Source organism: Sturnira hondurensis, unplaced genomic scaffold (genome assembly GCF_014824575.4).
Source record: "Sturnira hondurensis isolate 20B ecotype Veracruz unplaced genomic scaffold, ASM1482457v3 Scaffold0002597, whole genome shotgun sequence".
In the NCBI taxonomy this organism is placed as follows: Eukaryota; Metazoa; Chordata; class Mammalia; order Chiroptera; family Phyllostomidae; genus Sturnira; species Sturnira hondurensis.
Genome location: NW_028075228.1, coordinates 529,155 through 556,593, shown reverse-complemented (window position 1 = coordinate 556,593; position 27,439 = coordinate 529,155). Strand labels below are relative to the sequence as shown.

At 46.1% G+C, this 27,439-nt stretch overlaps 2 protein-coding genes across 13 annotated transcripts in view; one reads left to right on the top strand and one right to left on the bottom strand.

Moving 5' to 3' along the window:
- ANKRD27 (ankyrin repeat domain 27) overlaps positions 1–15,734 on the bottom strand; it is a 58,108-nt gene extending 42,374 nt beyond the window's left edge. For 9 of the 12 annotated variants that reach the window (XM_037040124.1, XM_037040133.1, XM_037040121.1 and 6 more), the window contains exons 1-3: positions 15,482–15,624; positions 6,044–6,175; positions 565–675 (exon numbers count right to left, since the gene is read on the bottom strand). In XM_037040124.1, the coding sequence (XP_036896019.1) occupies positions 565–675; positions 6,044–6,145 (213 nt within the window). In that variant the 5' untranslated portion in view covers positions 6,146–6,175; positions 15,482–15,624. Of the gene's footprint in view, positions 1–564; positions 676–5,743; positions 5,823–6,043; positions 6,176–15,051; positions 15,130–15,481; positions 15,625–15,671 lie in introns of those variants that run through there. The other 3 variants (XM_037040122.1, XM_037040123.1, XM_037040132.1) reach the window with 3 other exon arrangements.
- A 912-nt stretch (positions 15,735–16,646) lies between these two features.
- RGS9BP (regulator of G protein signaling 9 binding protein) lies at positions 16,647–18,161 on the top strand. Its single transcript, XM_037040142.1, has one exon. It carries the CDS (start codon positions 16,668–16,670, stop codon positions 17,373–17,375), a length of 708 nt encoding a protein of 235 aa, XP_036896037.1. The 5' UTR covers positions 16,647–16,667; the 3' UTR covers positions 17,376–18,161.
- Positions 18,162–27,439: the final 9,278 nt, after the last annotated feature.

Sequence of the window (27,439 nt, the reverse complement as noted above, 5' to 3'; positions counted from 1 at the left end):
CTGAAATTTTTTCTGAAAAGGTTCAGAAAAAGTAATAATCATGTGTATTATACATAGTGGCAAGACAAATGGGGCCAAAATGTTAATAGTTGACCCATCTAGGGGGAGGGTATAGGAGGGTTCTTTGTACTTTATCGAACTTTCTGTATGGTTGAGACAATTTCAAAGCCAAGTTTTAAACAAATTAAAAATTCACCCCTAATCTACAATTTGCGGCCAAGAAACCAATGACCTTTCAATGTCAGAGGGATGGAACAGCCTACTCTGACAGGATCACAAGGAGGAGACACGTCGGGCAGGGACAGCCCAGCGCAGTGGCAGGGCCAGGTGGGCAGAGGAGGTGTGCCCAGCCCCTCCCTCCTCACTCTCAGGCCTCTGCCTGGCACTCCCACCTCCTCTTCCCTTAGAGGCAGTGGGCCCTCCAACACCACTCCGCAGCTCTGCAGAGCACGTCAAGACCATCGCTCACACACATACGAAAGAGTGACGGGCAGGATTCTCTCCCGTACACCCCGCCTGAACGCTGTGTGAACAGCCCTGGCTGACTCACAAAGAAATGAATACCTTTCCATTTAAGGTCTTAAAGTGTTCTTCCACTGGTCTCAAAACATAGGACTCGAACTGACAGGTAGACTGAACACCGCTTGTCAGGCTTCCTTTGCAGGGCACTAAAACCTGGAAGAAAATCAGGGTGAATACTGGAGAGACGTTTCATTTACAGCTTCAGCAGAACAGGATGTATCAAAAACTATTCCAGCTGGCACTGCTGTGGGGACCTACTGGCAGAGAGAGTCACTTGCTACAATAGCAGCAGTTGCTGCCAGTTGACTTAACTTGCTGTCATTGCGATGGAGCCCAGGCAGAGGGAGCCGGCCTACGTTCCCTTCCACCCGAGGCCCACAGGCAGGGGCTTGCTCCCGTCCCTCCCCACAGCCAGACAAGCTCAGCCCTCAACAGGCTCAGGAATAATTCCAGGTAAAGAGAGGGGAATCTGGAAAGCACAGAAAAGTGAAACTATAAGTCACATGTAACCCCACCAGCTAAATAATACACACTGCCCATGAAAGCAGTTTCCTTCCTATCTTCTTTCTATGTATTTTTTTTTAAAGATTTTATTTAGTTCTTGTTAGAGAGAGGGAAAGGGAGGGAGGAAGAGAGGGAGAGAAACATTGATCAGACCTGGCCTGCAACCCAGACAGGTGCCCTGACCAGAAATCGAACTGGAGACCTTTAGGTTTACAGAACAACACCCAACCAACCCACTGAGCCACACCAGTCAGGGCTCTATGCTTGTTTTTAAGCCTAGTTGTGATCACAGTTTGTAACACAAGCTGCAGAAACTCAGTTTCCTATTGTGGGCTGTCACCTCCTCCAGATATGTCTCAGGGGGCCAGACTCTCTCTTTGCGGCAGGTGCAATCTGAGACCTGACTTTTTGTTCCCACAGTAGCCACCTCACTGACCAGACACCAGCTTCTCAGTTCAACGCAGCAATGGGAAGGGGCTCGACTCGCACCTGGCCTACTGCCCTGATGTGTGGGTCTGTGCTTGGCTGAGGGACTCACATTGAAGAGGACTCTCAGACTCCAGAGTACCTGGAAGGAAGGTGACCAAAGGCAGCTGAGTCCCTCAGAGCCCTGTCTTTTAAAGCAGCCCAGCACAAAGCAGAGGCTTCTGCATGGTTTCCACCATGCAGAAGAAGATTCTGAGGCTCAAAGGTGGTAGGTGAATTATCCAGGGTCACACGGTCAGTGAGGGGCAGAGCCATGATTCACACTCCTGCCCCTTCCTAACTATCTTGCTGCCTCCTGCATGCACAGCCTGGCACCTGCTGGAGTTCCCTCTGGAGCCCTGTGGGCAGCTGTCATCAGCAGCTTCCTCAGGCAGCTTGGAAAGAGCAGTGCGGCCTGTCTCCCCATGGAGAGACACACCCACTCCCCACAGCAGGAAAGGGAGGCACTCATTCATGGAAGAGCTCAACCTTCCTTAAGAAGTGGCCTTGCCCTACCTCAAAAAAATCAAGACTGAATTAGATCAAGATCTAGATTTAACTACCATATTTTTTGGACTATAAGATGCCCACCTGCCCATTTGCGAGGAGTAATGGTTATTAATGCTGCTGTTGAGTTCTGTTTACATTTACATTAGTGAAATATTATGTTATTTATGTTATTAAATATTTTACCACATTTTTTGCTTCAGAATTTTTTCCCCTCTTTTCCTCCTCTAAAACCTAGTTGAGTCTTATAGTCTGAAATACACGGTATCAATTTCAGGAAATACAGAGAACAGAGGACCAGGTTAAACACCACCATGGGGCTGAAGTTGTCTAAAGTCAGACAACTGACTTTAGGATAAGTGACCTGGATATATGAACTTCGAAGAAAGAAAGAAAATGAGAAGAAAAAGTTAAAAAGAAACTTAAGACTGCACATTAACTATGTGCAGTTTAGTGTACTTCAGTTCAGCTCAAAAAAAAATCAAAAGAAAAAGAGAGACCACTCCCTTTCTTTTAATTTAAGAAATTAAATTTAAACAAAAGCAAAACTTAAAGAAAGAAAGGGAGGCCCCAGGTAGGAGCCTGAACTGAAAAACAACCTCAAGACACCGGGGAGGCCTGATGCCGAGCCCAGGGGGGCCAAGAGGCAGTCCCATGAGAGGAAGGGCCTCTGAGCACCAGGAACTTCTGAGGTACTTGGGTCAACTCCGCCCCAAACCAAGGTGGTCAGGTTCTACCTGCCTGTCACGAAAGCTGTCTCCTCCTCTCTAACTCTCACAGAGTAGGGCCAGCTCCTGCTGCAACGCGTTCTCATTTCTGAACTCACAGCTGGGAGTACAGAAGGTGCCCAAGCAGGGTTTGTGGAGTGAATAGCGGGCCGTCCAATTTCAAGGACCCCGCCTCCCAGTTTTCAGGCAGACAATATGCCTCAGGCGTTTCATTGCCAACAAAAGCTGGCGGCTGGCTCGTGGTGGCTCCCTCCACCTCTATCAGTCCTGAGTCCTGCTGAGGGGTGGGGGCGAGGAGGGGTAAGCTCTGAAGTTGCCCAAGGGAGGGGGGTCGAGTGCCTTAGGGGCTCTCACGAGACAGCTTCAGGCTACTTCGGGAACAGACATCATGGAGTACGCCTTAATCTGGGGACCTACTCATTTCAAAGCTTAACAATAAACGTTTTTAGTATAGCTCCTTTATAAAAAAAAATTAAAAATAACAGTAATTAAAGAAAGAGAAGATATAAGAATGAAGGCAAGAATCAGTGTAATGACACCCACTCCAGGGCTCCCCGCTGACCCCTCCCCAGGCTGAGTTAGGCACTCCATGGGTGCCTAGCCGACTTCTGTGCTGACACTCACTCCTCTGTCCTACACACGACCTGCTTCTGGAACTTCCTGATGGCATGCTGTGCTCCCCACTCATCCAAATAACCCTGTAGAACCAGCACAGGGCCTGACACATACCACATACTCAATAAATGTTTGCTGGCTGGATCTATACTAAATAAATCCTGAGATCGGGAATATGGCCATCAGTGCTGCGAGCTGGCTGTCTAGGTATTTCACTCGAAAGTCAGTTCTGTGGAACTTATGACAGGCTGCTAGGTTCCCAGACTGGCTTTCAGAATCCTACCTATCCGTAATTAAAGGACCATTAGGAAAGGTACACACTGAATCTCCTGTCATAATTTTTGTTTTTTTCTATAGGCAAATGGACCCACGCCCGATCTAGCTTGGAAACTTGGAGGACTCTCCAACCACCCCCCACCACCACTCATGGACAAGAGCCCCGGGGTGCAGCAGGCCCACGAGCTGGCTCTGAGGTAGTCACAGTGCACATTTACCTAGATGATTGTAAGAAAAGGGGTGGCTATTAGAAGAAGTGTGTGTGTCTCACAGGCCTGTGCCTGGAAATAGGGAACATGAGGAAAAGAGTTTCCACTGTCCAGGACAAAGAGCAAGATGAAGGCAGGGGAAGCCTGCATGGACACGGAGGCATCCCCATGAAAGGAAGGCTTGCACAGAAGTAAGACTGGAGGAGGGGCTACGGCGGGGTGCGCAAGCAGCCAAGCTGCACCCTCGGCTGCCATATACACTTTGCTGAGGACGAGGCAGCCTGCAAGCGGGGCTTCAGGGCGAGATATGAGGGGCAGTTAACTGTGGGAGATACACATGTTTAAAAGTGGGGATTTCACATTTTTTTAGAGCCCAATATAGGACTCATCCCCAGGGCCAATTCAAAGGCACACAGATTTGGCCCAGTGGCCAAGTCCCATGGAAAGAAATTTAGGCCCTGGCTGGGACTGAGTGCAGGCCTGCAAACCAGAGGATTGCAGTTTAACTCCCAGTCAGGGCACATGCCTGGGTTGCAGGCCAGTTCCCAGAAAGGGACGCACAAGAGGCAACCATACATTGATATTTCTCTCCCTCTCTCCTTCCCTTCCCCTTTAAAGAGAAATAAATAAAATCTTTTTAAAAAATAAAAAAAATATATAAATATAAATAAATAAATAAATAAATAAAAAGCATGAGAAAGTCACACATGTTATCTAGACAGTATCTAAAAAATATCCTAGAAGATGGAAGGAATTATTTCCCAAATTAGGTCAAGTCCTGCCAGTTAACATGACTGCTTTGCATCCTGTACTTTTTCTCCGTGACACTCACCATAGCTATAATTCATATATATTTGCCCAGGTATGACCATCTCTCCCTCTAGAATTTAAGCTCCATAAGAGTAAAGATGATGATATACATTTGGTGATGTATATTCATAATTTTTGCTGAATCCTCAGCATTAAACGTTAGCCTTGCCTAGAGTAGCATTTTTTTATTGTAAAGATTTTTTAAATTTATTTTTAGAGAGGGGAAGGTACGGAGAAAGACAGGAAGAGAAACATCAATGTGTAGTTGCCTCTTGTGTGCCCCCTACTTGGAACCTGGCCGGCAACCCAGGCGTGTGCCCTGATTGGGAATCAAATCTTTGGTTCACTGGCTGGTGCTCAATCCACAGAGCCACACCAGCCAGGGCTAGAGTAGCATTTAATAAATAGTATGAAATAATAGATAACAATAAATGTCTTTAGTGGGATTTTATGAGATTTTAATTTTCTTTAGCAACAGTTGTCTTTTCCAACTGTTTTTATACTGAACTTCTAAAATCCAGGGTACAAAAATTCTGGGGAAAATGTATGCATCACAAAACCAACCATAAAAATCAGAAGGGACTTTGAGAAATCAGGCTTCTGATGGCATAGGTATGGACTCAGTGGGGTGAAAGTCAGTTCCAATTTTCCAGAGAGGCAGTTGAGAACCTGACATGATTGGGCTAAACCGACTTCTCTGGTTCAAATCTGGAACCTCCTGACACACCTGAGTAAAGTCACACCTGTGGCAAGAAAAGCAAGAACACAGGAAGAGAAGAGGACGACACACAGAAAGAAGGCAGAAGGCTCCTGGAGCAGAGCCAGGCACGGAGGTGCCCACAGTGTCCTGATGTGTTGTGTGAGACAACCCCCGAACCAGACAGGCCTGTGGTGTCGGGCCGCCTCCTCACCAGGCCGCACCGGCCCCACCCGTGGGCTGCGGTTTCTCTCTCACACTTCCCTCATTCCTGTTACCTGGATGCCTGGGAAGGCTTTTGAGGTTGTGGCCTCTATTATTAAAGTTCTTTCACCACAGTTCTCTACCTTAGGAAATGCCTTCGAAGTGACATGTGCATGTTCTCTTATTGTACAGGAGTGAGCAGCCACCTGACACACCAGGATTTATGAGACACTGAGGAGGAATCTGATTTCTGCCCTCAGAAGCCCTCATGGTCGGCATGAAAACAAAAGAAACAGGCAAACATGGTGAGACCTGTGTGTTGAGTGTTGAGACCGGGCTGAGTGTTCCTTGTTCGCACACCACGCACGGTCTGGGGCTTGCTGCACTGAGTGGCTTTGGAGCTGACTCCCTCCAAATTTAACCAAGGGCTACTATATTCCTGGCCTCGGCAGCATTGCGTGGTCCACACCTAGTGGGAAGGACAACACTCAGGACTGTGTGCTTACCACGCCATGGATCTGGGCCGCCTTGCTGCACAAGTCAGGACGCCACTTTTGAAGAGCCAGATAGAAAGGATTTTTCTGAAGATCTTCATCATAAAGAGCCATATGGACTTCAGATAGGGCAAAGTGAGGCTCCTGGGACAAGGGAGGAAAAAGGCAGTGAATGAGCACTTTCAGATTTATATAACATATGCAAGTCTCCATCTGGCAATTTCTAAAGACCCTCCCTGACATGTAGTGTCAGACCTCTACAGACCTCACTTCCAGCGGGAAATATCTAAGATAGCCCATCGGTTCTAGGATGACTATATTTTTACTGGTTAAACGTATAAATTACGTTCAGAAAATTAGACTCCAGGGCATTGCCAATGTAAAAATGACTTTTTAGAATATCCTACATGATCAAAATTATGACACTTTAAAGAATTTATTTTTAATGAAATATTTGAAGCATACAGAAAAATATAAACTACCACCCAGAATTACCAACTCTTTCCTCAGATTTAAAAAAAAAAATGTATTTATTGATTTTAGAGAGAGAGAGGATGAGAGAAACATTGATTGGCTGCTTCCCACAGGTGCCCCAACCAGGGATCAAAACCCACAGCCCAGGCATGTGCCCTGACTGGGAACTGAACCCCCACCTTTTTTTAAATATTCACCCCAAGGACTTTTTTTTATTACTCACCTTGAGGACATTTTTTCCCCATTGCTTTTGGAGAGAGTGGAAGGAAGAGAGGAAAGTACAGAGAAACATCGACGTAAGAGAGAAGTATTGATTGGTTGCCTACTGTGTGCACCTGCAGCAGAGACCAGCACCCCGACTGGGGGTCTTATGCATCCTTGGGCTATGGGACATTGCTCCCACTGGGCCACACAGGCTAAGGCGAACTCCTTAGGTTGATACTAGGTACAGGATGACACTCCAACCCAACCACACCAGCCAGGGCGCCTCGAATTTTCTTTTAAAAAGATATCAGAGTAGACTGGAACTCCTGCCGAGCCTGCCCTGATCCCATTTCTCCTCCCTTTCCAGAGGAAACCATGATCCTGGAGTTGCTTCTTGGTATATCCTTCTTGGTCTCGTTACTATCTTTAATACTTATGTATTCATATATAATCTAGAATGTTGTTTTATGTGGTTCAAAATCTACATAAATTGTATCACACTATAAGTATGTGGAACATGCCCTTTTCAATCAACATTGTGTTTGTAAGTCCTATTTATGCTGATCCATAGAGCTTTCATTCATCCACTGACTTCTGCAAACATGACACAACTTACCTAATATCGTACCTTTAAGTTGCCTCCACATTTCCAGTATTACAAACCACGCTGGAATGAACACTCTATAGCAGAGCACATATCTAGGAATGTCCCTAGGAGGTACAGCCTGGTGCATCCACCTGCTGACAGATGCTGGGTTGCCTTCTACCTCCTTGGAAAGCACACAAGCACCCCGTGCCTCACACTGCATTCTAGTCAACACTTCTCAGGGTTGTAGGATTGTCTTGGTTCTACCAGTCTGTGGATAAATAGTATCTCACTGTTTTTATATTTTCATTTCTCTAATGAAGTTGAACATCACTTCGTATTCTATAAATTACCTTATCATGTCTTTTGCCCATTTTTCTAACATGTTGTTAGCTTTTTTCTCATGGTATATAGTTCTTTACATATCTGGTTACTAAAAGATGTTGCAAATATATTTTCCCAGTCTGCAACTTATCTCTCCATTTTTTCAATGGGCGTTTTCAGAAACTGAAGTGTCTGATTTTAATGTAGTTGAACTTGTCAATCTTTGCCCTAATGGTCAGGACTATTTGGATTTTAGAGGATCCTATGATTTGGTATGTTCCTTTGTGAAGTGACTTAACCATTTTCCCAACGAGACAGGGGTATCTACTTCCCTACCCCTTGAATCTTAGCCTGTCCATGATTTGCTCTAACCAGCCAACACAGTACTGATGCTCTGTGATTTTTTAAAAAATTACATTGTAAATGTGAGAGTAAATCACATCTAAATGTGAGAGTAAATCACATTTACTCTCCATTGTATTTTATTCCATTACCATTTAGTCTCCTTATACCTCCCTCCCCCCAGCCATCACTGCACTGTTGTCCATGTCCATGAGTCCTTTTTCCATTTTGCTCAATTCCTCCACCCCCAACCTCCCTCCACCCAGCTGTCATCCTGCACTCCATCTATGAGTCTGTCCCCATTTTCCTTATTAGTTCAGTTTATTCATTAGATTCCACATGAGTGAAATCATATGGTATTTGTCTGTCACTGACTGACTGGCTTATTTCACTTGGCATAACGTTCTCCAGGTCCATCCTTGCCGTCACAGATTTCTGAGTTCCGGCTTCAACAGGCCTAGCAGACTCCCCTCTCATTCTCGTGCCCTGAGACTGCCATGCTATGAAGAAGCCCATGGGACAAAAGACCATCAAAGACGCAGCCCAGGTGGCCCAGAGAGCACTGCCACCCCACCAGCTGAATACGGCCATGTGAGTGAGCCCAGGTGAGACTAACGGAAGAACCATTTGCCACTCCACAGAACAGCAGGAGGTAATAAGCTGTGGCAGTTTTAAGATACTAATTTTTTTGACGGGTTTGTGACGTAGCAAAGGCCATAACTGAAACTACATCCTTTCCAACATGAAGGCTATAAAAAAAGTCCCTACGATTTCTAAGAATCTTAAAAATTTTCATTTTTAGGTTGTCAGTTCATTGTTATTTGTGTATATATTATAAATAAGACATTTGCCCTGGCTAGTGTTGGTCAGCGAACTGAGAATAGGCCTGCAAACCAAAAGGTTGCCAGTTTGATTCCCAGCCAGGGCACATGCCTGGGGTGCAGGCCAGGTTCCCACTTGGGAGGCATGTGAGAGGCAACCGATCAATGTTTCTCTCACACATTGATGTTTCTCTTCCTTTCTCCCTCCCTTCTCTTTTCTCTAAAAAATAAAATCTTTAAAAGAGAAAAAGGGGGAATTCTTTTTTAACATTTTTATTTATTTTTAGACAGAGGGGAAGGGGGAAAAGAGAGGGAGAGAAACATCAATGTGTGGTTGCCTCTTGCACACCCCCTAGTGGGGACCTGGCCCACAACCCAGGCATGTGCCTTGCCTGGGAATAGAACCAGCGACTCTTCGGTTCACAGGCCACCACTCAATCCACTGAGCTACATCAGCGAGGACAATTTTAATAATCTCTTATTTATCCAAATATTACATTTTCAACATGTAATAATCAATATTCATCAATATTTTAAAGTTATCTTTCTAAAATTTTCATTTATTTTTAGAGAGAGGGGAAAGGGAATAAGGAAGAGGGAGAGAAACGTCAATGTGTGGTTGCCTCTCAAATGCTCCCTGCTGAGCACCTGGCCTGCAACCCAGGCATGTGCCCTGACTGGGAATCAACCAGCAACCCTTTGGTCCGTAGGGCAGCACTCAATCCACTGAACCACACCAGTCAGGGCCAATTTTAAAGTTATTAATGACATAGTTTACATTCTTACTCCTAGTAAGTCCTCAAAATCTGGAGTGTATTTTACATTTATAGTATTTCTCAATTCATAGGAGCCATATTTCAAGTGCTTGATAGCCACATGTGGCTAGCGGCTAATTTTATATGACTACAGCTTCAAAGTCTGCCTTGATATTTCATAGAGAAAGCCTTCCCTGCTCTTGTTCTCCAAAATTGTCTGGTTATTCTCAATTCTTTGCAGTGTCACATGAATTAGAGTCAGCTTATTGATTCCATGAAAAACCCTTTTGGGATTTTTATTGAAACTGCACAGAATTCATGGACCAGAGAGTCTACATCTTTTTAATAATCCTATCATCTATGAACAGGGTATATCTTTCCATGCACATCTTCTTTTATATCCAATTAAATTATCTCTATAAAGGCCATATATGACCTTTATTTATATGGCCTGAGACATTATTTATATATTCTCTATAGATCTGCTCCTGTTGTGAACAGGGCCTGCATTGCCCGTCTGTTCCTCTTACCACAGACCTGTCAGTATGGTTCTCCTGAGCTCTCAAAGAGGAATATGAGAAATGGGCACAGAGGAGTCAGGGGCCTAGCCACATCACTGCCCCCCTCTCTGAGCCTCCATCTCATACTGCATACCAATGTACCACCACTCACTGGTAGCCCACAGGGTCCCTTTGTGAGGATTAGAAAGGGTAGTCTTGTACCAGCACACATGCTTTGGTAAGCAGCTCGTAGGCTACATATCAGCCCCAGTTTGTCAATGGTTCCCCTCCCCTGGGCAGGGCACCTGATAAATAACCTGCACGGTATACACAATAGCTGTATTGTTAACCATGGACATTTTCCTTTAAACACCCTTTTATAATTTTTTAAAAAGGAATTCTTACTACACCCTGGCCAATGTGGCTCAGCTGGTTCAGCATTGTCCTGTAAACCAAAAGGCTGCAGGTTCGACTCCCAGTCAGGGCACATGCCCAAGCTGCAGTTCCGTCCCGGGTGGAGGTGCATACTCGAGGCAACCCATAGATGTTTCTCACCTGCCCCTTCCTTTCCCTTCTCTATAAAATCAATAAGCATATCTTTAGGTGAGGTTAAAAAAATCTTATTACTACTTAAGTGAAAAAAGAAAACCCTATCAATTCCCATGAAGAGAATAAAATCTTAAAACAATGACATTATTCAAAGCCTTGCTAGACACTATTGCCTGACAAAGGTTCTGAGCTTCAGCCTGTGGCCTCTTCATCAGAAAGAGAAAATGAGTAACTGTTAAGAAGCATCAAGTAAAGGTACCCTTGATATAATCAGATGAATGAAATATGAGTGGACACTGAATTACTTTCTTACTATGTGCCAATATTACAATATGCTTCCTTGGGAAAACACCAGAATAGTACGCATAAGTGTATTATGAATTCTAGCTCTTGTAGTTAATGATAAAAATAGCAGCCCTTTGAGAACATCCTCGGATCAGGCGCTGCAGTAGCTTCTATATATCCTCACCCTATTTTAATGCTCCTAACAACTATGGGTAACTACCAATATCCAGTGGTCACAACACTTATGGGTATCATTAGCCCCATGCTGCAGATGAGGAAACTGAGGCTCTGTTGGCTAACTTGAGGTTACACAGATGTCAGAATTTCTTCTAACACCTACCCCTTTAGTAACTACTGCACCTCGTGTAAAATAAATATGCTTGGACTAGGGCTTATCTCATGAGCCATGGATGCAAGGATTCCTCACTTCATTTCCTCCAAAGGAGAAGTCCCTGTGACAGACAGCTACACAGGCCCCCCATGGAACCCCCTCAGTCTGGTACAGCCAGAGCTGCTGTGGCTGCAGCTCTGGAGGACTGCCTGGAGGAGGCCCTTGAGCTCCCTGCAAATCCACTTTGGGAGAAGAGCCTACAGTGAAAAGTGGCTACATATAATCCCTTCCCAGACCCCAGAGATAGTTCTGTAACGATGTAGGTATTTGGATTGTTGAATTCAATTATTACCAGAGCCGAGATAGTCCTTTTATGAGACCCTAGCAGAAACACTGAATCATGTAATTTTGCTGGGACAGAGTCACAAGAAAACAAAATTCTTCCAGGTTCCTGAAACAGTTGGCAGACTGTGCACAGTTGTGCACTCTATGTGGCAGAGTGCAAAAGTAAAGATGCCTTGGTCAAAAACCACATGAGAAACAGGATATGATAACATCAGACTAAAGCTCTGTAGGGAGACTCCTTTTGCTCTTTGGATGAGATCCTGGCAGAACACCAACACCTCTGCCCCTGAGATGAAGGTGACATGGGCTGGCTTTGATGGACAAACTAATAACCTGGCTTTTATGCAAGGAATGTGCGCCAGAATAGTAAAACTGACCCAGAACAGTGCTGGGAAAAGTGAGGACCAGACAGAGATGGGAACAGCAGGGAGGGGCTTAGGGGCAAAAAGTGGCGGGGTCAGGGTATCCTGGCAGGGATCAGAGCAAGGCCAAAGGTTCAGGACCTTGTGCCAACAGGTACTTGTGGGCACAAAAAACCCAAGGAAACTTTTTTTGGGTAAATGAGAAGATGAATCCAGAGAAATAATAAGAATCCAAACAGAGCAGGTCTGAGAGGGGCAGCAAGGTAGGAGGTGGCCCCTGAATACCACATCAAAACATTCAGTTCAAATGCATAAACTGTGTAAACATATAAGACTCTTAGCAAGTATTGCTGGCGAATGGGATGGAGCTTACTCTTTCTCAGTCCCGTGTCATCTGCTTTCTCTTGGACATCAGTACTGGTTGCCAGAGATTGAGCCCTCTGCCCAGGAGTAGGGATTCAAATAGTTCTACCCTTTCTGTCCTAGAGTTAAAAGCATGTAATAATCACATACAGCCTGGTGCGAAATGTCAGAGTTGAATTCTCATCTAGGGGTAAATGCTTAAAAATAATATTTAATACCCTAACAAGTTCACTTGCAAGAATTAGTTTTATATTTTAAAATATCATGCAGAGTAAACTGACTTTTCCCATGTAAAACTAACAAGATGAGTGACTCCTCTTATAAAACTCCCTTAAAAAAACTGCACCTCTGTCTAAGCTCAAATAATGGGATCATTTACAGGAAACCTAGTAAAGTTAGTGAGAGATCAAATACCCCTGAACATAAATCGTCTAGAGTTACTCTGTGACCTGGACAACTAGGCAAGGCCTCAAACCAACACGAGGCATTTCAGGAGGTGGTGTGCTCACTCGTGGTTTTGTGGTCTTCAACTGTCTTGCCAGCCTGTCTAGCTGGTCAGGGACCTGCTGGTGACAGGCTGCTGCCTGGCTCAGCAGAATCTGGCATAGGAAAGTCTGCGCCTCCCAGAGATGCATGCCCTGCGGACATCTCACTGCTCCGGCTGTTCCCACCCCTCCAGGGACTGGACCAAAGACCCTGACCAGGAATATTTTCTAACTGATGAGCACTATTCTCTGGCTAATTTAATTTGTGATTCAGAAGGAAAAGGCAAAAAGGGAAAACTTTATATTTACACACAACATCAAATGGAAGCAATTTGATGACATAATGTAAGGTGTCATGGTCACTTGTGTCCTTCTGGCCTATTATGTCTATGGATCTCATACATATTTTTTTCAAGGCTCCTCATCAAAGCACCCAGCTTGCACCTGGCCGCCTGGCTCACAGTAGGCATGTAGTAACTGTTCCGCCATTTGAAAAAAATAATGGTGGGGTGTTAGAGGAAGCTCAAGTTCCCAGGGAAGGGCCATCTCTAACTGAAGCTGGAAATCCACTACACATATCCGGTGGAAGGTGAGAGGCTGGCCCCAGGCAGTCATGTAGGCATTGACTAAAAGACAGAAACAGTGTCCTCAGAGCTGGCTAACTACAGTGATAGCTTGACTGTGGAGGGTCACAGAGCGGTAGAAGGCCATGGCCAGAAAGGGGTGTGACCACCAAGGAAGCAGGAAAGTTTGGAGGGGCACAACTACTGCACAGAACACCACCCCATTGCCCTGCTCCTAGAGTTGTGTGTGGAACCACAGCACCCACTTCCCTGCCAACCTTGGGCAGAAAGGCAGGGGCTCCAAGGGACACTTCTCAGTGTCTCTCAGACTTGGAAGCAACCTCAGGACAAACCAGGTCTGGATTCTTCAGATAAAAATCCTTTCAAGCTCAGGTATCCATCATCACAGGGTCACATCCCTCTTAATCCTCTAGGAGAAGATAAAGTGATGGAACACACACCTAATCCTGGAAGTTCATAAATAGGGGCAAAGTCCAGAACTAACAGTGCCCAGACATGTGAATAGCAAAGAGCCAGCAGCTGCCCACAATCCAAGAGTCACAAGGAAGCACAATCAGGATCCAACCCCAGGCCCTATGTAGATACAAATACTCACTTCCCAAGCAACACTGCCCTGCAGGATCAGTTCAGGTGACAAGCCAGGGTCAGGGAGCTCACCAAAAGTGTCTGCGGAACTTCACAGCCCTGGCTGTTTTCTTGCCACTAGGACTTAGTCAGAAGAATCTGTCCCTGCTCCCACACTACACTTCTCCCTTGGAAGCCTACAGGCTCTGCCTCCTGATGCCACTCAAACCTGTTCACCCACAGGTTTGGAAATCGATCTTTCCAACATTGAGGTCTGTGCAGGATTCCTCAACGATTTCATCTTCACTCCCTACTAAATGAACTCTCGCTTCTAGCCTCCCATTCACCTCTGCAGTCTTATCTCCCTCTGCTGTCCACACAGCTCCCCAGAGAGATGGGTTCTCCCTTCTTCTACCATTTTGTCCTAAAAAGTATTCTTCCTCTGTTAAGGCACCTATTTGATAGGTGGGTGGCTGAAACCCTCCACCGCAAAGAATGGCCAAGGCCCAGAGAACCTGAGCCCTCACCACAAATGGCCACTGAATCAGTGCATTAAAGAACAGGCTGCTGAATGATAGCACGTGCTGAGGCCCAGCCCTCTGAACCCTCCAAAATGCCAACACCAGGACCAGACAGGTGTCCTAAAAAAAACTAATATCCACTGCTCTTTTCTAGCGCTAGTGCGATGGTGCATTCCTTAAAATAAGAGCCTCCTTATAGGAATCCCATAAACTTGGAATATGGCAGCTGGCTACATAAATTAGTACTTCCTCCAGTTTAGTCTACCCCTCATTTCTTGAACGGCCTAAATCCTCAATGAAGACTTGACACTTACTCCCGGCCCCGCGAGGGTCCCAAATGCCCAGGTCCACAGTACCTCGAGGGGCCGCCAGAGGGGCACGGCCTGGCTCTACCGCCTCTTGGGCAATCCATTTCCAAAGAAAGGAACTGAACAAGCCCACAGTCCGGAATGTCTCTTGGTCCTTAGGAGTTTTCCTGGAGTAATCTTTACCCAGCAGGACGAGGAAGACACAGCCCCTCGAGAGGCGGGCTAGCAGGCAGGGATTCCCTTCTTCCTTCGAGCTTTCATCACCCTCTTCCCGGGGACCACAAGAGCCCGGCCTCAGGCGCTGGACGCCCCCCTACAGCTTCCCCTCCACCCTGACGGCCAGGCTGGCCGCAAACCCCAGAGGCCACTCAGCCCAGGAGCGACGGTCCCGCCCACTGCCCCTAACTCCGAACTCTGAAGACCCCGAACCCGCTGGACCCGTCCTGGAGCCGCGAGGGTCAAAGTGCGCATTCTTCCCCACCCCACCCCGGAAATAAAAGGCAGAAAGAGTCCAGCTACAGATAGAACCCGGAGAGCGCGGGCCGGGCGTTCCTTCGGGCCATGGGCCGGGCCTTAGGGATGGCCCGGGGATTACCATCCCAGCCAGGGGCGCCGTGGTACGCCAGCAGTGGAGGGGAAAGAGCACCTCCCCTTCCCGCTCCGGGCCTCGCCCGGCCTCTGGGCCCGGAGGCGCCGCCGCCCCGAGGGAAGGGAGGCCCGGGAGCAGACAGGAGAGAGAACACTTACTTAAAACGCTACATAGTTTCACTCTCTGCCCTTCCCGAAGCTGCGGCGACAACTCCCTGCCCCTGGGACCTAGCCTCAGGACCCACCACCCCAGCGGGCAACCCCACTCCACCACCCACTTTCTTACTCCACCTTTGGGTGGAGATGCACCTCAAAGCCCGGAGTCAGTCCAATGAGCGGCCGCCCTTACCCAGAGTGACGTGCGCGCAGAGCAATCATCAAGTCCTCCCAACCGAGGGAGGAGCTCGGGAGGCGCACAGCGCTTCCTACTCAAGTCGGACTAGTCCGGACCTGCAGACTGCGCGTGCCCGTGACCAGAGAGGGCGGGGCCGAGAGAAGCTCTGACACTAGGGAAGGGGTGCAAGTCGAGTCTCTGGAAAGCGGACTGGACGGAGATGGGGAGACCCTGGAGCCATACTGCTCCATGGCTCGCCCTTTACTGCTAGCTTTGGAGCATGGAGGTGCCCAGACCTACGAAGCACACCAGTCCCGTCGCTGGCAGAGGCTGGGAGTCATTGTCCCTAGGTTCTAGTCCCCTCACTTGTATGGATGTCGAGTGACCTAGGCCCCGCGCCGTTTCTTTACCTGGGCATCAGTTTTCTCATCTGTAAAGTTGAGGGTTAGGTCTGTCGAGTGCTAATGTTCCAGAACTGCAATGGGGTGCGGAGGAGGGGGCGATGGGGGACCTACACGTGACCTCCCTGCGCTGGGCCCCGCCTATCCTTGTCTAGGGGATGCAGGCGCCCCACGAGGACGCGCGGGAGTGGGTGGATCCTTTAGAAACAAGACCCAACCGCCCTTGGCAGCGGCTAAGGCGGAGCGTGCAGCTCGCGGGCTAGTCCTGGCAACGGCACCAGAGGAGGATGGGGACCCCAACCCCGGCTTCGCACGGGGCCACCGTGAAGGCTAGGGGGGTGCAGAGACTTAGCGTGTGACTGAGAGGATGGACGACAAAACGGGAGGCAGCTAACGGGGTTCCCTCTCCGAGCCCGGTTTTCGGACGCTCACTTCGCAGGTCCCGAGTGGGCTCCGACGACAGCACTGCAGCGCGGAACGAACCTTGGGCCATGAGGAGAGTGCCAGCGGCCCAACCCGGGGCCGCGGTCGAGCCTGGCTGCATTCTGCCACGCTGAGGGCGTGAGCTGAGAGGGGCGCAGGCAACCAGGTTGTGCTTGAGGTCACCGTCATGGTGAGGGAGGAGTGCAAGGCGCTGCTGGACGCGCTCAACAAGGCGACCGCGTGCTACCACCACCTGGTGCTGACCGTCGGCGGCTCGGCGGACTCTCAGAACCTGCGGGAGGAGCTGCAGAAGACTCGCCAGAAGGCGCAGGAGCTGGCTGTGGCTACCGGCTCCCTACTGACCACCGCGCTGCGAGACAAGAGCCTGGGCGCAGAGGACCGCGCCGAATTCCAGCGCCTCTGGGTAACCTTCTCCGGCTGCCTGGAACTGCTGGAAGCCGACATGCGGCGGGCGCTGGCGTTGGGCACGGCGTTCCCACTGCACGCCCCGCGGCGGCCGCTGGTGCGCACTGGTGTGGCGGGCGGCTCAGCTGGTGTAGCGGCGCGCGCCCTGAGCATCCGCAGCCTGCGGCACGAGGCGGAGCAGGGCTTCGACGTGGAAGATCTGCGCAAGCTGGAGCGGGAGATCCTTCAGGTGGGCAAGATGATTCACGACTTGGAAATGAAGGTCAACGTGCCCCGCTGGACGGTGCAAGCTCGGCAGGCGGCGGGTGCCGAGCTTCTGTCCAGTGCTGGCGCCTCCACTGCTGGCTTTGATTCCGTAGAAGAGCGCACAGGGCCGTGCGACCCGAGCAAGGCCCTGGCTGCCACAGTTTTCAGCGCTGTGCTGCTGGCGGCTGTAGCCCTGGCGGTGTGCGTGGCGAAGCTGAGCTGACCGACACCCGACGGCCCCCGCCTCCACCATTGCTCCTTCCCCAGAGACACCCCTTTCCCGGAATGATCTCTACCGCCAGGACTCAGGATGGGAGTGGAATCTGGCGTGGTTAAGAGGAGCGGTCCTAAAATTCTGTGTACGTAGGTGTACGCGTGTTTCAAGCACACATCTGCCATCAGAACGTAGTTCCCTCTGTCTGGGCGGGGAGGAGTTAATTTTGTGCGAGCCCGCAGGGCATTACCGCTAACGTCCGCTGGAGCTTTATCGCTTTATCCACTATTAATAGAAAACCGTCCACAGTGACCTTAGATTCCTCTGAGTTAATGGGTTACCGCCTGAGCTGCTGGGGCGTGTTTATACTGAGTCTGGGCTTGGCACCACCATCCCTGCTGGCGACTCCTACTCTTTGCATGGGGCAGTTTGAAAAAGGGGTTGATGAAATGAAGTGTGGAACTGTTTTGCGGGGGCGGGGGGGGGTTTCTTCTGAATGAGAGGCAGATTGCAACAAGATATAAGCGGGGGTTTTGTTTGTTTGTTTTGTTTTATCTTAATCCTTTGGGGCCTAAATTTAGGCGAGTGCAAATAGAAGTTCATGCAAAGCGCTTTCTGGATGGTTCACATTAGTCACCAAAATCAGAAGAGGTTTGGGGTGGTGCCTTCCCGGGCAGGGTCTAATTCTGCTTAGGAAACCAGAGAGGGGCCATAGAACCTGCCTTCAGGGTATTGGAGCCACAGCACACACTGCTTATTTAAAAGGGCTCTCCGCCAGCCTGGGAGCGGTTCAAGCTTTGACTTTCTCCTTCGCTTTGACTTATTTTTATTCCAGAACTAGACCAAGAGTTTTTTATCCTTCTTTTAGGGGAGGGCTAGGGAATCCTCTTCCGAGCTCTTAATCTTATCTATCCTTCGGAATTTGCTTGGCAGCCAGTAGGAAGGCTAGCTTTGGAAGGAGCCTCACAGCACTCTGCCCCAACACTGCCCCCTGATGGGGTATAGTGGCATCAATGTCACAGAGGTTTTAAGCCAATTAGCCAAGTCCAGATTACTGTTCACACCTTTAACGTGGAATGTAAGAACCGTTTTAAAAAATACAATTATTTTAAAGAAAAATCACATAACCACATTGTGTACTATGAGAACTGGGTTTTTTTCCTAAAGGACATTTGGTCAGGAATATATGTGCCAATGAGTCAAACATAGCAATCTTAAATACTTTGGTTACTAAATATACATCTGCATCTATTTTTAAAATTGATCTTGAAGGTCATAGCAAAAGTTACCAAAACCATACGTGTAGATGACAGAAGTGATCATTGCTTTAAATTTTGAAAATTTTTATTTATTGATTTTAGAGAGGGGAAGTGAGTGAGAAACATCAATTTGTTGTTCCACTTATTTATGCATTCATTGGTTGCTTCTTGTATGTGCCCTGACAGGAGATCAAACCCCCAACCTTGGCATACTGAGACAATGCTCTGATCAACCGAGCTACCCGGCTAGGGTGGCCCTTGCTTCTTTTATCTATAAATAAGGAAATGTAGAAAACACCCTGGCTCTCAGGCTGGAATTTGCCTGAGCAGGGCTGCCACCTCCTACCTGTTGCAGAGAGAGCATCTGTTGAGAAAAAAGATGCATTTAACTCCCTAAAGGTATAAAACTCGGAATATAAACTGGAATAAAACTCGGAGGCTTTGGTTTGGCTGAAAACTGACAAGAATTTTGTTTTCTTTTTTACCTCAGAAATGAGAAAAGTTGCCAGGAGGAGTGAATTTGCAGTTTTTTTTACAAGGGCAACTTGGAGGGGCAAAGGGCAGAAGCAAATAGCAGCAGGAGCGCTGGCCAGGTGCTCGGTGTGGACTGAAGGTGCACCTCCAGCCCCTCCCCTCTCCACCCACTTTCACTGCCACTCCTCCTCAGCACACAGGTTTCAGGAACTTAGAATATGAGATGTTTGCATGTGTCTGTGATCATGGTTTTAAAAGACTCACAAGGTCTTAGGCTGATTACATGTTTTATGATAATTATAAAGAACTCCTGCCTCATCCAATCTGGGTGAATCTGATAGCAACCAGCATTAAATTCTTTTGCACTTGATAGCCAGGGTACCTTCAGAGATGGCACAGAAAATTTTTCAACTCCCCTATGCCTCTTCTGGTATACATACAACATGCCATGGAACCTTTGTCACCTCCCCAAAGTCTTGTCTCCGGGAAGAGGAAGCTGGAGCATTGTTTTGACCCAGTATTGGTAAATATCCCTAAAAACTAAGCCCTGAATAGCTTCTCCTTTTTCTAGCACTGTGGCTCTCTGTTCTTTTTAATTAAATTGATTGATTTTAGAGAAAGGGGAAAAAGACAGATAAAAACACCAATGTGTTGTTCCATTTATTTAGGCATTCATTGGTATGTGCCCTAACTGGCGATGGGACCCACAACCTTGGTGTTTTGGGACAATCATCTAAGCAACTGAGCGACCCAGCCAGGACCTCTGTTCTTATCAAGGTGTTTTGTTCATGGGGAAAAAAATTGTTCAGGCTCCAGCTGGTTAGCTCAGTTATTTAGAATGTCCAGGTATACCAAGGTTGTAGATTTGACCTCTCTCTAGTCAGGGCACATAGAGGAGTCAACCAATGAATACGTAAGTAAGTGGAACAACAAATTCTCCCTGTCTGTCTCTCTCTTTCCCCACTCTCTTTCCCACCCTCTCTCTCTTTCAAATCAATCAATAAATTTTAAAAAAGAAAAAAAATTTCAGCAGAACCTGCTAAAGAAACAGCGAGCCCATTAGAAGTTGTATGTGTAATCCACAGGGAGTGGTCAGGACAGTTTTCTTTGCTGTTGCTCCTTCTGCCCACTCGGCAGACCCTTGGGCATTTACTTATATGTGCAGTCAGATGTGCACCGGATTCCCAGAGTCCTCTGCTCTCTGACATTAGTGGTAAGATGCTGCAACAAGAGGCTGAATTACAATAAACACATTTATCCTATAGACATGTTTTGCCATTAAGGGGCACATAAGAGATCGTGGCCACTTAATTTGGAGGTTTGGATTCGCAGACAATAAAAACCCCAAGTAAAAGGTAAATAACTAAGCACTTTATTAAGCAAGAGCAAAGCAAAAGCAAGAATCAAGATCATACATCACAAGACAGGAATTCACCAACACCTGAATGTAGATACTGGGAATCCCGGAGACAACATTCGGGTTACAACTGGGAAAGTGCTGAGCAAAGTGTTCTTCTCCTAGGTGAGGTTCCAAAGCCTCATTTTGGGGGCTATGGCTAAATATGATTTACACAAAAGTGGCTACAGGTCAAGGGCCTTGTGTGACTTGACCAATCGACTGGTCCCTTGGGGAGATGGGCCAGTTGTTCCAGGGAGAGAACACACTTATACAATAAAGATCATGGGCTCAGGCATAAACAGGGAGGATTCTTTTTTTTTAAAGATTTTATTTATCTTTAGAGGGGAAGGGAAGGAGAGGAGAGAAGGAGAGAAATATCAATGTATGGTTGCCTCCCGTGAGTCCCCTGCTGGGAACCGGCCTGCAACCCAGGCATGTGCCCTGACTGGGAATCGAACCGCGATCGTGTGGTTCGCAGGCCCGCGCACACCAGCCAGGGCAACAGGGAGGATTCTTAATGTCCCTTTAACACGTCACCTGTTAGCCTAAACAACTCTGAGTTTAAATTTTAAAAAATGTTGGGAATATGTTTATTAAATCTGGGGACAGTGAAACAAGGGAAGGCTTAGGATAGAGGGAGCAACAGGAAAGCCTGGGAGGGGCTGCCTGAGCTCACTGGGAAGTCAGGAAATAGGGGCTGTGCAGACAGGTTCATAGGGCTAGCTGAGGACAGCTGCTGCCACCCACTGCTCCCCTGGGCGCAAGTCTCGTGGGGTTCCTTGGAGTTTAGGAGATGCACTCCTGAGAGGGAAGAAACGCATGGGCATGCTCAAGGGAGGATGAGCACGCCTGAAAAACTTTAAACATTAGTAATATTTGGCATTATCTGTAGTTATAACATTGTCTAATAGAACTTTTGCTCTGTGATGCAAGCAAAATCATTTTCTGCGTGAGCAACAGCCTGCTCTCTCTAGCTTTCTCCTCTCATTTCTATACATAATTCAAGAAATTGCTTTCTGGTAGAAGCCTGACTTAATTTAGGTGTTTGATATCAGTTACTAATTTTCTAAAAAAACCATTTGGTATGATCTTATACCATGATACAAGTGATAGAAAAAAAGAAACAAAAGTTCAACATGTTTAATATAGGATATATATGAAGAGGTTAATGTTGAAATCTAGGTCAGAGAACATCCACTTCCCCAGATTGAAGGTATAAGTTAAAGGGTAGACCTTCACTTCCAAAGTCAGGTGCTATTGTGAAGTAAAATCTCTGGTGAAGTTAGGTACATGTAGAGAGAAAACACCCCTGGCTTCTCTTCTGGGGACAACAGCGCTGCTTTATGTGCCACTGGGAAGACAAGTGCTTGGAATGTCAAGACTCTCATCATGGGAACTTTAAACCATTGCTACTGGTTAAAAGAAAAATGTTTGTACGAGAAAAAAAAATGCCTACTTGCAATTGTTGATGTGCTGTAAGAGCTTATGCTTTTAAATGCCATAAGGGAAAATATTTTTGGTAAATAAAAGTAGAGCATAAACTTCATGGTTTACCTAAGGTTTACAGTAAGCTATATATGGGATGTGTGATGTTGAGTGACTAAAAAGTAGTTCTGCTTGAAGAGAGTTCTGGTTTGCATGTGGACCCTGATGATGCTGTGTTTTCCTTTTCAGTGTGCACATGGGTATATTTTTAGCTACTTGGTCGCTTTCCAGAATGTTTTTCTCTGTTCTGAGTGATTGTAAAGGTGAGCGCCTCCGAGTGTAAGTCTTTACATCAGAGACACCAAGTGCTGCAGGACTGGCCTCTGTTTTCTTTTAGGGCAGGCCTCCTCCGAGGCGTGACCAGCGGCAACGGGCAGGGGCTTTGCTTCCCTCTCCGAGGACCTCGGACAAGTCACGGACCTCCCTGTGCCTCACTCGCCTCATTTGTGAAAGGGGGGGTCCTCACTAATTCAAAGGTCCCTTCCAGAGCTTATAACATTTAACAGAATGCAGTTAAACAAGAAAGGGTTGTTTTGTTTGGTTTGGGGGGATGTTGTTTATTTTGGTGAATACTGAAATGGAATCTTACAGTTTGTTGGTTATTGTCTAAAATCGGTCTGTTGGTAAAACTCCAAGTGAATTTTAAAAATGTGCATGAACTAAACTTACTGTGATTTCAGTCGACATCAGAATTAGTGGATGGACGTAAAAGCAAATTTGTGTAAATGCTACTTATTTATAGTACTTACATTAGATTAGGAATTTAAAGTCATAACCTAAGTCTAAGTCCAAGAAAGCCTAATATGTATTTAACAGCTTGTTGGACCCAGAAGGTGGACCACCTGAACTGATGGTGGAAATTACAGATGTGAACACCTGTCCTTTGTCATGGAGGCTGGGAGAATCCTGTTCTATAAAGTCACCTGGTGCCCTCAGCACTGTGACCACCTTTGCTGTCTGCTGTCCAGAAGTGTGAGTACAGCATGGCTGTCATCAGATCCAAAGTGGAATGAAGAGCCCTGTGTCCACTGTTTGAATGATGCTTCTAACTAAAATGTTTATTAACAAGCAAACAATTAAAGATAACACATAGCCTTTACAACTTTGTCAAAAAAGGCACCCTCAAATGAGCCAGCTATCAACTATTGTGATTTTTTTAAAATTCTTTTTTAAAAAAAGATCTTATCTATTTATCTTTAGACAGAGGGGGAGGGAGGGAGAAAGAGAGAGAGAAATATCAACATGTGGTTGCCTCTCATGTGCCCCCTACTGGGGACCTGGGCTACAACCCAGGCACGTGCCCTGAACTGGGAATAGCACCGGCGACCCTTTGGTTTACAGGCGGGCACTCAATCCACTAAGCTACATCAGCCGGGGCTTAAAAAAATATTCATTATCTTCTTCATACATGTTTGAATTGAAGAGAATGTCCTGATCAACATATTTACCCTTCACAGATTCCATTATACAGAGGTGTTCAGAAATACTTCAGGATTATAAATCTCTGAGTGCTGTTCTACAATATGATTATACTCACCTTCTTTTTCTGGCTGTGGTCCACACGGGTCAAAGTCATATTCAAATATTGTTTCTTTGGCTCCTGGGGACAGGCTAAAAGACAGGGAACTGGCTACATGCTGTGGCCCTGTCTCCATAAGGACTAAATGGATTTCTGGAAAAGCCTTCCTCTCTTCCATGTACTTACCTTATCTCATTCCACAGGGGATTCTCAGTGTTTTCATTGTAAAACTAGCAGATTTTGGGTATCTTTGTTCTTTGGCGTGTAAGTTTCGAGTTGTATAAACTTAAGGCTTACATGATAAATGTAAATACGCCAAATGAGAGCTCCTGTTGGCAAACCGATTTTGAAAGTCCTTTTAAGATGCTGTTGCCAGAAAGCAAAGCTGAGTGTCCCTGCTTGTGTGTGTGAGGTTTGTATATAGAGAAAATCTTCAAGGAAATACACAGAAACAAAAATTTTTGTTAAGGTGGTGGGCTTATGAATGGTATTTATTCAGTATTTTTATTTAGTGTTGTTATATGGTTTTTACAATAAAAACACGAATGCTCTTATCACCTAGAAAATGTTATTGTTATTATCATATATTTTTTATACGTAGGATCTCAGTTATAATGAGAAACAATTTCAGAACATCCCCCCCACCCCTGCTTCAAAGCAAAGCAAAATACTTCTGGAATCGTGCCCTGGAGAATTAGAAGCACACTGTGAAATATGGTATCAAGACATACAGGCTAAGAGCACTGCCAATGGAGCAATGTACACCTGAGTTCTGATCCAACCTCCTTGAAGTTCCTTAATCTCTGTGACCTGGGTTGCCCATCTATTCAGTGGGAGTAATAACAGGGTAAGCATCATGGGAGTATGGAGATGACTTTTTCCAGGCACAGGGCTCAATAAATGCTGGCTGCTGTAGGAGAGCATTCTGTGTGGCGTGGGCCCAGCTCCCAGTGGAAGCGAGGTTCAATGCACAGGACCCATGCCCACAGATAGGTTCTCCCATGGGGAGTCAGGCCTGCATTGTACCTAGACTGCTATGAGACTTGCTTTTGCTAAAACTCCCTCACCCTGAATTGAGGTAGCAAACATTTACTGCAAAGTAACTTCCTAAAATCCATGCTAAACCTTCCAAGGATGATTGTAACCAGTTCAACCACTTTTTCTCTTTTGATCTACAAATACCCTTCTTCTGTGATGTGATTAGCAGCATTGGCTCCTTTGTTTTCTGTAAAAGGTAACCACCTAAAGCAAACCTGTGCATAGTAAATGAGGACCATCATGTAATGTGCCAGAAAAGAAATAAAGGTCTGTCCGGGCAAGGGCTGAGGCTTTTTCTCCCCTTGACAGAGAAGCCATGGCATCCCTTTTCCTCCACAGGACTCGGTAGTCCATGTGAATTTCTCATGCCTCATCCACGATGTGGTGGACCCCACGAGCCGGGGTCTGCATCGGGCTGCCACTGCTGTTACTATCTACCATACACTTTGGAAGACTGAAAAATAGAATGGTTGCCAAAATAAAAATCTGCCAAAAGTCAGGTGAAAGATTAAAACTGGAAGAACTTGTCAAATGAGAGAAGGTAGGTAGAAAAAAGATCAAGACTACAGAGGGAAATCCAGGTTGATGTAGAATTTGGAATCCATATATTTATAGAGTCAAACTTAGATATAATTTAACTACAGCAGTTCTGAATTTTGACAATAATATAGAATTATGTAACCACCACCCCACGCAAATTATAGAATGTTTCCATCAGCCCCCAAAGGTCTCCATGTAGACAACCCTTTCCTCCCACCCTAGGCTCTGGCAACCACTGTTTGGATTTCGGTCCCTATACTTTTTGCCTTTTCCAAAACATCATATAAATGGAATCCATACATTTTTGAGAAAATAATGTTTTGAACCTTTAAAAAACTCTGATAAGTGTTTTACATGGTGATTCTTGGTGCACAAGATGTTACTGGCCATTCAAGGTAACTGATATTTCATGGCAGTGATATGCCTTGGATTCTAAGCAGATGGAACAATCTCTCCTGTTATTGTTGAATCTCCAAGCCAAAGTCATTTCTCCATGGGTAGCCTTGCAGATCACAGGGCTACCTTCTCTTCCTTTCTTTTCAACTGAAAAAACAACCCTGATAAATAATGGATAACAGATGAACTTGGGCTGGCTGAATCAGAGATTGAAATAAAAGCCCACTTGGAGCTGTAGGTAAGAAGTAGTATGAGGACATATTTGTAAAGGTTTTTTTTTCAGGGTTATGCATGTTCTAATAAATTAAATTTAAAAAATTCTCATTGTAAAGATAGCTGGGGAGGATGGTTAGATCCTACATATGAGGTCAATTTTCCTTACCTATGAAGTAAGCAATTGTTGTTAACAAAGTCACTCACTATCTTGTGACTATAGGGCACATAGTAACTCCTGGAATAGTAGGGGATGGCACATAACTGAGGTTATGAGGCAGGAGATAGTCAGTAAGGAGGAAACTCCAGAGGTACCCCAGGGCTAAGGTAAAGGTCATGGATACAGGACAGAGATCCTGTTCTAAGACCAGTTGTTCCTGCTTTCTGGAAATGTGCTGAATCATGGTGACTCATGAATTCACCTTCACAGAAGATGCTACATAACCCCTGCTTCATTGTACTAAATTACATTGCACAACCCCTTCCCCAGTAGCTGATCAAGGAAAATCGTGGGATACCACATGCACAGTAGCTTTAAAGTAATGGATCTAATTAAACATACGCAATAAAACACTGCCAAAACTAGCCAGGAAATATCTGCCCTATAAATAGAATCCTGGAGAAGGAGGAAGATGGTGGCGAGGTAGGAGGGAGCAGATTCCACTTCCCCCTACACACGCGAGAAAAACCTAGCCGATCTATGGAGAAACAGAGCAAACAGCCAATAGTACCTGAGCATATATGAAAATAGGAGACCAAAAATTGTAGCAGACATTAAAAAACCAGATAAGTAGGTGGAAGCTGTGAACACCAGAATGCCTGCTGGAGGAGGAAATCCAACAACAAAGGAACCACCAACAGAGAACAACAGAAGAAGGTGAAGGAGGGAGTGGAAGCCACACTAACCTCAATCCAGGACCTATCTGGAAATACAACTAAATAGTGGAGAAATGACCCAGAATAAACAACTGAGCAAGAGCAAGAGAGAATCCTCAAAACCCTGTACACATAGAAGAAATGACTTCAACACAACCTGCCCTCACCAGCACCACAAAATACAACGGGTGGTGGACAGAGAGACCCTCAGTTAAACAGTGGGTGGGAAGGGCCAACCAAAGAAAGACCCAACAACAATTAAAATCCCAAAACAAACGCAGAGCCAACTTAAGCGACAGCCAAAGACTAGTGAGCTCAGGAGATCAAGGAAACTGCACCACTGAATCTCACAGGTATTCTACCACAGAAGTTCACACCATACACCCAGGGAGCCAGACAAGATCAATTTAAGAAGCTGAGCCTAATAAGAAGACTTTCACAAACAATGGAAAGACAAAGAAACAATCCCCAAATGTAAGAAAAGGTGGAAGCCTCAGAAAGAATGCTAGATGAAATAGAGGCAACTCAACCATCAGATACTGAGTTCAAAGCAATGGTTATCAGGAAGCTCAATGAGCTCACAATGAGCTACCAGAAACTACAGGGGAACTACAATGAACTCACTGTAAACTATATCAATGTGAAAAAAAATAGAAACTATCAACAAGGGCCAAGAGGAAATGAAGAATACAATTTCTTTTTTTATAGGTGAATAACTACATTTTTTAATTCTAAGATGGTTATAAATGTTATGAAATGAAGTGAAAAAGAATACAATTTCTGAACTGAAGGAATCAAAAGCAGAATCGATGAAGCACAAGATTGGATCAGTGAGCTGGAGAACAAAGTAGAAAAAAACACCCAGAAAGAGCAA

What these genes read in the sequence shown, in the direction of transcription:
- RGS9BP (XM_037040142.1), top strand. Translation starts at nt 16,668, where the DNA reads ATGGTGAGGGAGGAGTGCAAGGCGCTGCTGGACGCGCTCAACAAGGCG.